The 14055-nt window shown below is 38.5% G+C and overlaps 2 protein-coding genes across 3 annotated transcripts in view; both read left to right on the forward strand.

Moving 5' to 3' along the window:
* Positions 1 to 3599, forward strand: part of LOC106947743 (anoctamin-9) — a 20186-nt gene extending 16587 nt beyond the window's left edge. For both annotated transcript variants that reach the window (XM_015032954.1, XM_015032952.1), the window contains exons 19-25: positions 206 to 405; positions 483 to 635; positions 710 to 857; positions 937 to 1050; positions 1149 to 1239; positions 1434 to 1546; positions 2665 to 3599. In XM_015032954.1, coding sequence (XP_014888440.1) covers positions 206 to 405; positions 483 to 635; positions 710 to 857; positions 937 to 1050; positions 1149 to 1239; positions 1434 to 1546; positions 2665 to 2698 — 853 coding nt within the window. In that variant the 3' untranslated portion in view covers positions 2699 to 3599. The remainder of the gene's footprint in view (positions 1 to 205; positions 406 to 482; positions 636 to 709; positions 858 to 936; positions 1051 to 1148; positions 1240 to 1433; positions 1547 to 2664) is intronic.
* Positions 1 to 13656, forward strand: part of sigirr (single immunoglobulin and toll-interleukin 1 receptor (TIR) domain) — a 24072-nt gene extending 10416 nt beyond the window's left edge. The window contains exons 2-11 of the mRNA XM_015032955.1: positions 5895 to 6043; positions 7112 to 7381; positions 7522 to 7729; positions 7840 to 7967; positions 9696 to 9836; positions 9924 to 10067; positions 10197 to 10299; positions 10450 to 10600; positions 11748 to 11925; positions 13237 to 13656. Of these exons, the coding sequence (XP_014888441.1) occupies positions 5980 to 6043; positions 7112 to 7381; positions 7522 to 7729; positions 7840 to 7967; positions 9696 to 9836; positions 9924 to 10067; positions 10197 to 10299; positions 10450 to 10600; positions 11748 to 11925; positions 13237 to 13406 (1557 nt within the window). The 5' untranslated portion in view covers positions 5895 to 5979 and the 3' untranslated portion in view covers positions 13407 to 13656. The remainder of the gene's footprint in view (positions 1 to 5894; positions 6044 to 7111; positions 7382 to 7521; positions 7730 to 7839; positions 7968 to 9695; positions 9837 to 9923; positions 10068 to 10196; positions 10300 to 10449; positions 10601 to 11747; positions 11926 to 13236) is intronic.
* Positions 13657 to 14055: the final 399 nt, after the last annotated feature.

Below are 14055 nucleotides of genomic sequence, written 5' to 3' on the forward strand. Positions count from 1 at the left end.
GAAGCCGTAATGTTGGCAATCGGAATGCATTATGGGAGATGTAGTTTGTAGTCAATTCGTGCTCAAAACCTATTTTAAGTCAATCATCGGTCTATAAAATGCTGGGGTGGGCCACATAAAATGACATGGCGGGCCACATGTGGCCCACGGGCCTTGAGTTTGACACATGTGGTTTAGGCTAATTGAAGCTGTCTGTTTGCATTAGCCTGTTCAAGAAATTCTTGAGGAAGAAGAAAAGGCAACATAAGCTGCAGAGGAAATGCGCCACCTGCTACCTGAAAGACGACTATCAGCTCAAAGAGGGACAAGAGCTGTGTGAAAGCTGCAAACTCAGGGACTGGCACACGAACTATGAACTCACCGATGTGGACTCTTTCAGCCTCTTCAATGAGTTCTTAGAGATGGGTATGAACTGCGTGATTAGTAAACACGAAGGCTGAACTTGTCTCGGTTAACTTTGTTTTTCTGTACTCTCACTTTAGTGATCCAGTTCAGCTTTACCACCATATTTGTGGCAGCATTTCCGCTTGCTCCTCTGTTTGCTTTCCTCAATAACGTGATTGAGATCCGCTTGGACGCCATTAAGATGGTCACACTGGAGCGCAGAATGGTCCCCAAGAAGACCAATACTATTGGTAACGATGACTTGTGGATGATATTAGTTTATTTTGGGGTCATGCATGTTGACGGTTCTTTCCTTTTTCCTCAGGCGTCTGGATAGACATACTGGAGGCTGTCGGTGTTTTAGCTGTCATTGTAAACGGGCTGGTAATTGGGGTTTCATCTGATTTCATCCCTCGACTTGTGTATCGTTACGTCTATGGGCCATGCGTCAACGGCACAGCAGGGGTGTCAGAGTGAGATTTTTTTCCTCTTCTTTAAAATGGTTGTATGTCGCCATAAAACATTTGCTTCATCTTGGTTCTTGTGCCTCAGCTGCATGTCTGGTTACATCAACAACACCCTCTCCGTTGCATCAATGGCTGATAGCAGAGTAAAGTTTGACCAAAGCCAAATGATTACAGATGGAATCTATGCTACTTCATGCAGGTTTGTTTTTCTTTCAAATTGTTTTTAAAAGTTTCTTTTTAAATAAATAAAAATGATTCTGTCAGCTCACATATTTTCCATTGTGCTTCTTTTCACAGCTACAAAGACTACAGAGACACTGACTTTAATATTACCCATCAGTTTTGGCTGATTTTAGCTGTGCGCTTTGCTTTTGTTATCCTCTTTGAGGTAAGTCTTGTCAACAGCAAAAACCTTTCATTTACATCCTGACTGAGCTTAAAACTTTTCTTTGAAACCAATACTAAAACCAGACATTGTTTTATTTTATCAACCTGAATGACAAGCTGGGGAACAAAGCACATTCTGCATGGTACAGATGGAGAAAGATATTGCATTCCTAACTTTATCTACTCTCCTTGCAGCATGTTCTTGTCATATGTAAGTTCATTGCATCCTGGTTCATCCCGCCTGTGCCGATGCATGTGAAAAATGACGGACTCACTGACAAATTCAGAAGACTTCAAGAGGAACTAAAGTGAGTCTCTGTTTCTGTCTAGGTTCACTTCAGAAGACTTAATCTCAGGATAATAACTAACTACATACATGTACGATAATTCATGCTTCAGACCTCACTAAAACCAAGCAACATAAAAATATAGTGGCATTTCTCAGACTCAGACTTCTGTCTGTACTTTACCAAACAGAATTACTGCTAAGTGTTTGAAAGTTATTATTCCACAACAGTTATGAAAAATTTTGTCGACCTCAAAACATTATCATGTTTTCTGAAGTAAGGTAAGGTAATTTTATTTATATAGCACATTTTCAGCAATGGCAACAAGTGCTTTACATGAATTGGAAGGAAATGCAAACAAAACAACAAAACCAAGAGAAAGACAAAAAGGTCAATGTAAAAAACTGCATGTTGGTTCCCCATGTTTAATAAGAATAAGAATAAATAGTCCATATAAACTAGCAGGTTCCTCTGGATTCTTGTTGGTTCTCCATGTTTGATAAGAGTACACTAAGCCAGGCCAGCCAAACTCAGTTTCATTGCTTCAGGGTAATATTAATAAAAACAAAACACACCTAAACACATGGCAAACAGATTAATACCTGCGTCTAAAATGATTTTACAAATAGAAATCTGAAAAGTTTGGTGCAGAGCAGAGCGAATTGTTCACGTCTCTAGAGGCAGACTGTAGATGTATTTCTTTTAATTTTTTAGTAAACGACTAAAGGTCAGCCAGTCAGCAGATCCTCCCACCTGAGTACCACATGTCTGAAGCTCCTCCAGAGTTATTTTCTGATTTATGCTCTCTCGTAGTGTACATCAGGTGCAAATCCAATTTAAACAGTGAGATTAAAATATTCTGTGAAAATTTAAATTCGAGAACACAATGTTTGATATTCCTTACAGTTTATTAACTTGCCCTTCAAAATTTACCTATTAAATATCTTTTATCGCTCATATTGTCATTCGGCAGCAGAGGAAGAGCATCTCTTTTAGTAGTGACACTTTTTTTCGGTTGCATTACATTTTTCATTATTGTCTGTAATGAAGATGTTTAAGCAGATTAAAATATGAAGCATATTATTCTGGATCAGAGTGTACAATTGAAATCTAATGACTTCAAACGTCATTTCCTGCAGGTATTTCAAGCCTGACAATGTTTGCACGCCTTGACGGGACGTATTTAACTGTGAAAACACAACCCAAGTGTGGCCTTGTGCATCTACGTGTAAAACTGGAACAATTTGAAACATTTTATAATTATCCTGAAGAGATCAATGGTGATATTTGAATTGACACAGTAAGTGCTGCCTGGATTGCACACATCGTTTTTGTCCATGTCCTGAAAAGCTTTACAGAAAGACAGCTTTCTTACTGTTGGACCCATATAGACAAGGTCAGAAATTTATACATGATATTTGCATGGTTCTCATACTAATTTTGGAGTTTTGATTATTTGATATATCTGTTTTGAGTGATGATTACATGCAATTTCAGGGACAGTTAAAACCAAGGATTTTCTCCTATCGACACCGGGTTAATATATACATATGGGCTGAGTATTTTAATGTGTCTCATCTTTGCAGTTGTATGTTGTGTAATCATTTCATGTTTTATTTTATGAAATACAAAGCATGGTTTCTTTAAAGCACTAAAAGTACCAAAATACTAACAATTATACCCATGTTGAATGGAGCCCTGAACAGAAGTGTGTGTACACTGTAACTGATGTCACTGACCTTGCCTTTTATAACATTGTTGGTATTATTTACTGAGTTTTGGCTGAGCGCTTAGTGTTGGATCTGTGATTTTGAGCCATACAGTATATGAGTGTTCTACTGAAAATACTAAGCTGCACATAGACTGCTGATTGTGTTATCATGATGCCTTAAGCTGTAAAACGAAACAAAAAAATGCTTGTTGCTTTTTTTCAGATAGTTTGTTTATGTAAAGAATAATGTTTTCCATTATTATATTTTATATAATTGAATAAAATAAGAGATTTGAATGTATATGAGACATTGTTTATGTCTGTATTTTTGCTTTGAGCAATAATAAAGCTTCTTAAATAATATTTCTAAATAGCATGGTCATAATCTGATGATTGGCTTGATAAATAACTGAATAACTAAGGTATGTTACACGAGGCATGATGTTTAAATCTACTTTGCCTGTAAACATTTACTTTAACGAAGATATTCAGTGATAAAAAATGTACGTTTTTGTTATGTTTAAGCTTAAAGCCAGACCAAAATGCAGACGGGAGTTTGGTATGATCAAAAACAGATGCTGCAGGAGGAGAACAGGAACATGCATGATAGGAAACAAATGAAAACAGGAGGATCCTGTCATGAACAATGAAACCAGTGAGTTATGTAAACAAATGAAGGTGTGGAGAAAGTCACTGGATCCAGGTGAGAAATCAGGTAATTGAGGATAGCTGTGGAATGAAGCAGAACTTGTAGGCTGGGGACAGATAAACAATCACTTTATTAAACTTAACTAATACTCAAGGAAACAGCAAATGAGGAGGGAAGAACAACACTGATGTAAGAGAACAAAATCCAAAAACAACAGAACACAAAAAATGGCTCATATGCCAAGGTTTGTCAGGGTGGAAAGAAAATTATATTTATGTCACACATGATTCAAATCCGCTGCATTTGTTAACAATCAAAACAAAAATGTTGAATTTGACAGAAAATGTTTAGGCTGTTCAACATTGATTCCACATTTGGATGTTTTATTTTATCTGCCTCAGAAATGTTTTAACTGCCAGTTTTTCTGATGCCAAGGCGAAATTACATCACAGAGCAAGCTCCTCTTGGCTGCGAACCTCCGAAAGAGAAATCCTACATAGGCACTGGTTTCTAGGTTGAATGTCATGCTTTAAAAATAAAAACGTGCCGCATGCTTGTCGGGGATAAAATATTTAATTCCTAATTTAATGAACTTTCCTTGCAGCATGTTCTTGTCTGGTGTAAATCCATCGCAGCCTGGCTTGTTCCAGCAGCTTCACTGCATGTGGAGAAAGATCTCAAAGGATTAAAAAATGAAAAAAAAATGAAAGGGGAATTTCAAAAATATGACGGTTTTAAAAATCACAACCAAGCAGGGTTGCATGTAAAAATATCTACAATTTCTTCCTCTTTAATGGCTTTTCTGTCCATTTAAAACAATTGTTTCTGGAAGTGTTTTGAAATTTGAACTCCCAGGTAAGACATACTGCAAAAAGAGTCGCACCTCAGGTATTGTTTGCATTCACACATTAAGTGCTCCTTACTTCCCGTTTTCAGATATTGGGACTCATACCTATATACAGAAGTATAAAAACACTCAAGTTGGGGATGTATGTCTTATTTGTTCAGACCTCTTCTTTTCATAAGCTAAACTGTTTTTGTGTTAACCAAGAATTGAGTGAACATGATTTAATCTGTTGTTTAGATTTTTTTTAATCCACACAGAATCACAACTGTGAATATGAGTTCAATATTTGCACATATTGTGATTTAATAAACATTGTGTACTTTTTTTGTTAAATCACAACAGATTTATAATATCTCATCAGGCTTTCTCAGATAATAACATGACAATTAGGCTTATTGGTCACTTTAAAGGTCCCTCCAGATTTCCCTTAGGTCTGAATGTTGATGTGTGGTAATTTCTTTTCTATGTGTTGCCATGTTGTACATCTTAGACAGGCTGCCTGCCTCTTGTCCATGGAGACTTAACTCACCCCCTAATGTGTGATGCATTTTTAGTTATGTCCCCTGACTTTGGTGATGCTCTCCAGGTAATGTAGATCTTGAGCTGTATATAAATATCTGCAAATAAAAGGTTCACATTAACTAAGAAAAGATGACAACGTTTTGGCATCCCAGCTTTGGTAAATAATTTTCAAGACCACTTGGTGAAATGCTTTTTTTCTTATCCTGTCCTAAATTACCAGATGCCCCAAAAGAAATCAGGTGAATCATTTTCAACTTTCTGAAAGGATCAAATAAAAACGTAATTAACGTTGCTGACAGAGGTAATAATTTTGCGGACAGTCCAACCAGCAGGTAGGCTGAGGTGAAACCGGAAATGCACCTGCGCGCCGTTAAATGTCTATCTGAGTGCTTTGTTATCACAGTTTTCCCCGCTGGAAGCAGACGGGGCAGTTCTGTGAGTTTCTGCTGTTCTGCCACTGCAGGTTATTTGCATTGTGACCACAGGTAAGCGGTGTGCGCATCACGTGGTACGGAGTTAGCCAATCACGAGTGGCGCTTCAGGTTCTTCCAGGTGCAGTTGTTGAAACAGCAAGCTGACGTCTGCGTAGCCACTTGCATACTTCTGACAAACTAAACGGGAATAAAGTGAGATTTTTAAGATTATTGGGAACGACGTTTGCAAAGAAAGCGACGGAAGAGGCCTATTTTCCGGTTTGAGGGAGGAGGAGGGGGAAAGTTTGGCTCATGGCTCTGCTTTTAGCTGCTTTATTAATAGTCTGCGGAATATCGAACAAGGCCATCGTCATCGGTAAGGATGGACAAAAGTGTTTACTTTATTAATCATTAAACCTTTAATTAGCTTTCTTAAATTGATTATTAATAATAACCTATGTATTTAGATTTACGTGATGCTTGTAGTACAGGGTCAGTGTACATGTGGTCAAATATGTGGTCATATTTGTCATGGAGTCACATGTCGTTGCCTGGCAACAGCGTTAAATCTGGACTTTGAACCCGGATGATCTAGTGACATTTGGACATAGTAAAAGAACCAGTCAGGGGATTTTAATCAGGGAAGGTTATTTATTTATTTTAAAGTCACAATAAGCCCATATGTGACCAGACATTTCAGATTAATCATAGCCCTGAATTCCATATTAATTGTATGCTTTTAAAGTATTCAGAAAACAGGATTTGAGTACACTATAGTTTGAGTTTTAAGGGTAATTTACTCAAATTCACACAAAGTCAATAAAATACACACAACAAGCTCAAATTAATCACAGTTCACATATTTTCAGAGGCGTTCAGACTTTGGGAAGGCCATCCCCTTGTTTGGGATGACAGCCCCTATGGGAAAACAGAGAGTTGCAACAGGAGATTTAGCAGCTAGTTTGAGACAAAGTTGAAGAACTGAATGCACCAGTTCTGCTGAAACAAAACAGACCCTCAGCATGATAATGCCACTACCATCCTAGACATGAGGTATAGTATTCTTAGGTGTGAGAGCTGCTCCTCCACCTGCTGGTGCAGGTGTTAAGCATAGGCTGTCACATGAAGGCCAAAATGAGAGTTGCTCATCTCTCAAAACAGCTTTTGTTTTAATTTTTTCAGAGGGAGAGTTGGGAAAATGGATATCAGTGACTGAAAGGTCTACTGGAAACAAACAGAGACACTTAACCACTAACTTTAAAGAGCATTAATTCATCATGTATTTTTTATAGTTCAATCAACTGATTAGAAGATTGTTTATTTTGATCTAAAAGTTAAAAAATAACTTTTTAATTGTTCAGCAGTCATGGTCAAAATAATAAAGTGTTTATAAACTAGAGACTTGATCTTTACTAGAAGTGTGTAACTCTGTTTCTTTTTGTAGGTCAGACCTGTGTGGAGGAGAGCAGGTTTAAGGAGCAGGTGGTTTATTTAGGGCCTTCATATGAACTGCAGTGTCCTCTGCAGACACTTCAGCCTCAGAGTCTCCCCCGATCCCTGTGGACCTGGCAGAAGGACTGTCAGCCGCTCCAGAATCAGGAAGGAAACGCCTTCCTGAAGTTCTCCAGCATCCGCTTAGAGGACCAAGGAAACTACACTTGCACTCAGCAAGGAAACAGTACTCCATCATTCACTGTGCGCCTCGTAGTAAAGGGTGAGCATGTAGTTTATATTTATCTCAAACCCGATAGCTTTAATGGTGTGTGTTTACCGTCCAGTAGCTGCCTTTACATCTAGCCTTTACTGTGGGCAGCTCTCACACTGAACACTGATACCTGTGGCGTGTATTTGCAGAGTCTCAGTGTGTTAAAGCTCCAGAGTTTAAACCAAACGGCGACCCAACCAAACTCTGGAGGAGTGTGGGCTCTGTTGTGAAACTGAACTGCACTGCTCTGCTCTACTGGGACCCATCAGAGGATCAGTGTGAAACCACACTGCAGTGGAGCAAAGATGGCCAGCCACTCACCAACCACACTCTCTACCTGCACAACACAACATCCTGGTCTTTTGAAGCTTCTTTTTTAAAGCTGTTTGGTTTACTTCAGTTCACTTTGTACCAGAGTCGATGTTTGCAGAGGAAGGTAAGAGTATTTTTTCTCTCTTATTTATCAGGTCCCCCGATGCAGGCCGGCTGGTTGTCAGTAATCTCCTGGAGTTCACCCTTAGAGAGGCAGAGGAGTTTGGACTGTACAGCTGCACCGTGAGAAACATTTCTGCTGACTTCAGCGTGCAAAATTCAAGTAAGACAAGTTGCGAAACATTTTGGGCTTTTCCGCTCTGAAAGATTTTTAGAGAATTAAACCTGGATTTTTTTTGCATATATGTCTTTCCTCATTAGATTTTTTTTTTCCTGGATAAATTATATTTCTTAATTTTTTATAAATTACTACAGGAAGATGTTTCAGTAGAAAAACATCAGTCAGTTACTTAAAGGGGCAGTATTATGTCAAATTGACACTTTTCAACTTTAGATTACGTTATAATGTCTTCCCTCATTAAAAACTTACCTGGAATGTTGCATTGATTCTTTCATTCATGCTTGAGAAATCCTTAAATCTCCCATCACAACCATTGAGCTGTGCAAATTCCTGGGTGGATCGAGCGCAGCCTGCGGGGCGTAGCTCCTCCTCCTCGCACAGCAGCCCTCCCCTGCCACTCCGCCTCTCAGCTCCTTCAAACTAGCCAGCAGCAAGTAGCAAACACCTGGTGGAACAGTGCATCAGCTGAGCTCATTACAGGAACTACTTCAGTGAAATGCTGGAAACAGTTTACAGGGGAGTGCAGTTGTGATGACTGAAGGCGGAGTTTCAAACAGAGCAGGAGGTTTTAAGGAGACAGCAGCCCAATTTCAAGGTGTTAAATTTGTTTTACGCCATTGATAGTATTTTTATAACAACTTTTTATCGCACAATGTGCCTGAAAAATACATAACACTGCCACTTTAGTATTACGTATGTGCAGCCCACACAGTCTTGTCCTGCAGAAACTCGCCTCTTGTGGAGGTTTTCCCTCTCACAGGAGGGGTAAGCCACTAAAGAATACAGCTAAATAAGCAGGTTTTGCTGTATACAAACATACTAGTAGAAAGCTGAAAGGAAAGAAAAGGTATGGCAGAAAAAGGGCCGCACCCTAGATGGAGTTAAGATTATTACGAAACAAAGTCCATAAAGGAGTTTTTGGGCAGATTCTCGAGGTATTGACTGCAGTGGGAGTCAACACTTCAGGAGGCACAGCCATCAGGCGTGTTCACAACGTGAACTACAACTGACACATTCCTCGTTAAGCCATTCCTGGTCTAACGAGAAAATGGGGTGGACTGTTGCTAAGGGATTCCAAGCTCCTATTTTCAGGTCATAATAAATTTTGCATTCATTTGAAAATGAAGGTCTCAGAGTCGGGAGGAATGGTGAAGATAAGCAGAATCCAACCTGCCTGAGGTCCAGCGTGTAATTTCTGTTAACGATGATTGGAGGAGCCATGTCATTAACTGGTGAAATGAGTTTTATCAAGTGCAAACTCAGCCCAGATGTCCACCAGGAAGTTTTACAGCGTTTTATGTTTCCATCTGCTGAGAAGCATTAAGGAGATGCTGATTTCATTTTGCAGCAGGATCTGACTTCTGCTCAGACCGCCAAAAATAAAAAAACACAGATCATGTTAGCCCTCTACGTGATAGGGTTCATATAGTGTGTAGTGTAGAAACTTCTGCATAAAATTAATTATTCTTTAATATGCAAATGTTCTCAGAAACTTAAATATAATTGCTATTAGCTGTAAGCTGAAACAAAAATAAACAAATCACTCTACATGAGATTTATCTCAAATTCTTTTTGTTTATTTGGTGTAATTTGTCCATCAGCTGATGATATTTGTCATTTACTAGTCTTAGTAAATATATAATCTGATAATATAGCATTGTAAAAGGCCCAGTTTTCTCGTCTCATTGTTATCTGTGTATGTGTTCTCAGACGGTCCCAGCCACACAGCTGCAGTGATTGCAGCCATCGTCCTCCTCCTTCTGCTAGGGACAGCAGCTGTGCTTTACTCCAGGTGCCACCTCAATTTCAAGCTCTGGTACAAGAACTCCTACGGCGATTATGAACTCAATGGTGAGACATCGAAGCGATGCCAGGTTGTTCTCGTGTGGAAGTATCGGTCTTAACTTCTGCTTTTCGTCTGTGCGTTTGCATCCGCAGATGGAAAATTATACGACGCCTACATCTCTTATGTCAACAATGATTATGACAGGAAGTTCATCAACTTTATCCTCAAACCTCATCTGGAGAATAAAAATGGGTACAAGGTGCACCTCAACGAGAACGATATCCTGCCCAACACTGGTAACAAAAGATTAATTACGGCAAATACGATCAATATGTCACTACTGCTTGTTTTGTGTAAACCTACTGCTCTTCATACACACATAAATGTAGTGTAATAATTATAAATCGGCCTTCTTTATTAAACAGAGCCTTCAGCAGAGCTCCTAATGAACATAAGCCGCTCGCGCCGCCTCATAGTGCTTCTCTCTAACGCTTATCTGGAGCAGGACTGGTGCACAAATAATTTCAGGTCAGTCTCAAACAACACAAATCTATTTTGTCATAAAGGGAGCAATAAAAGTTAGTGAAAGTGTTTAGTGATTATGTAAATGTACCACTAGAGGTCAGTGTTGAGTGTGTGCTTCGAGCCTGATGGGTTGAGTCTGTGTGTTTTTTTCAGACAGGGCCTCCTGCACTTGCTGGAGTTATGTCAGGAGCCGATCCTGATCACGTTGGACGGTCAGTTCAAACGCATGAGTCCTGAGATAAAGCAGCAGCTCAGTGAGAACCAGCACCGCCTCACCTTACTCACCTGGAGGCACAACTCTGTGGTAAGGTTTAAGAGAAGGCTTCTACGTTTGGGATTTTAAACCCCCATAAGAGCTGCAATGTCCATAAAGATATAGCTGTTTCTGAACACAACAACTCATGAAGACTACCTTATTATTAAGTCAAAAATTATTCAGAAACGTAAGCATTATTACAACAAAACAAGCTACAAGGGAGTGATTAGTTTGGCTCTGGTAACACTCACAGTTTTAAGTCTTTGCCTTGCATTGAGGTTCTTTAAATGCGTTGCTGTGTAGCCAGACTGCATAAAAGTGGGGTGAGGTTTTGTCTGATTTAACTGTTGAACATTAGGTTTAAATGTTGCCTGATTGTGATTGGTTTCTTTAAGTATGTCACACCCACTTAAAAAGCAGTGACAGGACCTCGGGCGAAACGACGCAGACTGTTGGAGAAATGATCAAACCAGTTCCAAATGCTTCCCTTTGTGTGGCTTATTTTGGGGGCTAAATCTTTCAGTTTAATTAGAGCCTAGATGTTAAAGTAAACATCATTTCAAAGTGGAAACACATGCTGAAGGACATTAAAGGAGTCAGTTTGTTCTAACTTTGTTTTCTGGGTTGTTGAGCCCCAAATCGGCAGCTTTATTTATTTAAAAGCAGCAACACAAAGACAGCAGAAATCAGTATTTTAAAAGGATTTTTTTTTTTTTTTTTTTTTGGAGCGGGGGGATTTATGGGATGGACAGATGATTTGTAAAGTAAAAGAAAATGTATATATTTTTTAAATGTTTCTTAGAAGAAGTCCTCTCTGCAGTTACAGCTGCAAGTCTTTTGGGGGATGCACATCCAGAAATGTAAAATTTCACTAATTTTTCTTTGCAAGATGAGGTAGAGTACCTGTGAACTACACATTTCATGTTTTGCTACAGATTTTCTTTAGGCCTGTAATATGAATATGTTTTGATATAAACCATTCCACCGTCCTCCTCAGACGTCAACCCCCAACACCAGACTAAAAAAAAACATCTTTTCTTTATAATCTTTTTTTTTTTTTATTGCAGAAAGCTTACTAACTTTGAGGTTACAAACTCAGACATTTCCCCATGGTGGTGCAATGGAGGACTGTTTCTATTTCTATTCTATTCTTCTTATAATGTGTTGTATTTATTTGGGGATATTTCTTTGTCAGACTCCGTCATCAGCATTCTGGAAGGAGCTAGCATTAGCAATGCCTCGCAGAGTCATTTTCCACAAGGATTCTGCAGGCGACCCCCAGACCGTGCTGCAGGACGATAAGGACCCCATGCTGACCCTTGACCCCGACTACCTGGACTGTCGCTCTGACACCGACCCTGCTGGAGATTTGGGTAAAACCAGTACTCATTGTATGAGTGGCGCTTTTGTATTTGATTTATTCACACACTTTTCCATCTGAGTAAGCAAGTCAGAAATATAAAACAAACTTCCCATGCTGGATTTTGTGTTAGATTTTTGAAGCAGCCATAAGTTTCTGTGCAACAAAAGTTTTAGGTTATTTTGATGGTTATATGTTAAATATTCCTATAAAATTAAACCCCAAAATCTTTTGAATGCAGGATGCACATCTGCACTTTGCATCAGTAAATATTGGTGCCAGAAAAGGGAAAATCCTGAAGCCTTCATATGAACTCTGGTGCTGATCTTAGTCTGTTTAAACTTTGCCAGATTTTTGGCATTTTATTCTCAAAGATTAACAAGAGACTAATGGACAATTTCAGCTTGTGCACAAATCTCAAACTGATTTCAACTATGTTATAGGATTTGCTAGTTTAGTTTGATTAAGCAAACCCAAGCAAGGGAAATTATCTAACTTGATGATAAAAAGATCAATGAGTTGACATATACTTTATGCAGATCATCCTGGTGCTAGCAAAGTACTGTAATTATAACTTTAATGTTAAAGTGTTACAGGTGCAGCTTTAATGAAGAGCTACAGCATACGGCCTCTCAACTTTGTAGCTAAAAATAAAGATTACATAGCACCATTCCTTGTTCTGTAAGACATGCCTACATTTTTTCAGACCATATAGAGGAAATAATATGGAATCACCTATTTATTTAATTTCAAAAACAAATACTTTCACAATTATTATTTTTTGCAAACTCTATAAACTCTGCTGTTTCAGGTAGTTCTGCAACTTTAAGAAATTGTTGCGCATTATTGACAGCAAACATGGTCCCAACAAGAGAGCCATCAGTGGAAACAATACAATGATGAAGGCCAAACACTGTTGGAAGCTTGTGAAAGAGAAATATAAAATTGTCCTGACAGAAAACTTAGAGAAACATGACTTGAAATAGAAAAATGCACATCAAAAGAAAAAAAAAAAAATCTATCTCCAATAGGAATGCACAGCGAATATTTTGAGTGTATTTAGCTGATATGCTTAAATGCAGCTGAAACACACTGAACTATACAAACTCATAGTGGCAAAAGAACATTATTTAAAGAAATGTATGAAGAAATATGACAAATACTAGAAGTAGCTAAGTATTAAGCGTAGTTTAAAAAGTTAAGTCGACTGTGAGCGGGTTTGCTTTAAGCTCAACATTCGCTACTTGTTAACAGGACCCGGTTTTATTTGAAAGCAAGAGGCGTGTGGATGTGTTTTCACGTTGTAAACTGTGATTTGTTGCAGGTCTTCGTCTCCCGATGCACAGGGCTCTGGCCTGTAAAGCTCCTGTCCTTCCTGCTGCTCCAGTTGAGGAAGCTCAAGCAAAAGCCTCCGACATCGATGTCTCTGATCTGGGATCTCGCAGCTATGAAGCACGTTCAGACTTCTACTGCCTGGTCACCGAGGACATTTAATTCCTGCTTATATTTAAAATTCATTACTATGTATTTATGCTTCTTGCAGCTGTTTTTTTTTTCTTTTGCTATACATTGATCATAATGCCAATTTTTAACTATCACAGATTGAGCTTTTTATGTTTTTCAGTTTTGTGACATTGTATAGATCAGAAACACTAAAAGAAAATTTTGGTTGATTTTTGTAAATATTTATGTTCTTTTAGTGCCTGAAGGAGAAAGTAAATATGCAAAGACTTTGCTATTTAAATACTGTCATTTCAATTGAATGAAACAAAGATGTGTGAAACAAAACACCAGACGGATCATCAACAGAACTAAGGTACCTTTTTGTCCTCATGGAAAGAAAATTACCTGCAGTGAAAAAAAAAGACTAAATATGGGTGCAGCACAGAACATTTCATTTTGTTCCTGTCTGAGCAGGAACAAATATGTAAACAGGGTGTGGCCAGAGCTTAAGCACTTCAGTGCTTGTTTCGACAAGCTGCATATATGAATAAGAAATTCTCACTTAACTTTTTCTCCCAGTGTGTCTTTTTATTAGTTGTTAAAATCGGATGATACATGTGATGGTATGAAAAGTACAAAAGTTTCCTGAAAAATCCCACATATTTGACACCACTTACACTGAGCATTAATCTTTAAAAAT

Source organism: Poecilia latipinna, unplaced genomic scaffold (assembly GCF_001443285.1).
Source record: "Poecilia latipinna isolate Pla-1442-1.1 unplaced genomic scaffold, P_latipinna-1.0 Scaffold254, whole genome shotgun sequence".
Classification (NCBI taxonomy): Eukaryota; Metazoa; Chordata; class Actinopteri; order Cyprinodontiformes; family Poeciliidae; genus Poecilia; species Poecilia latipinna.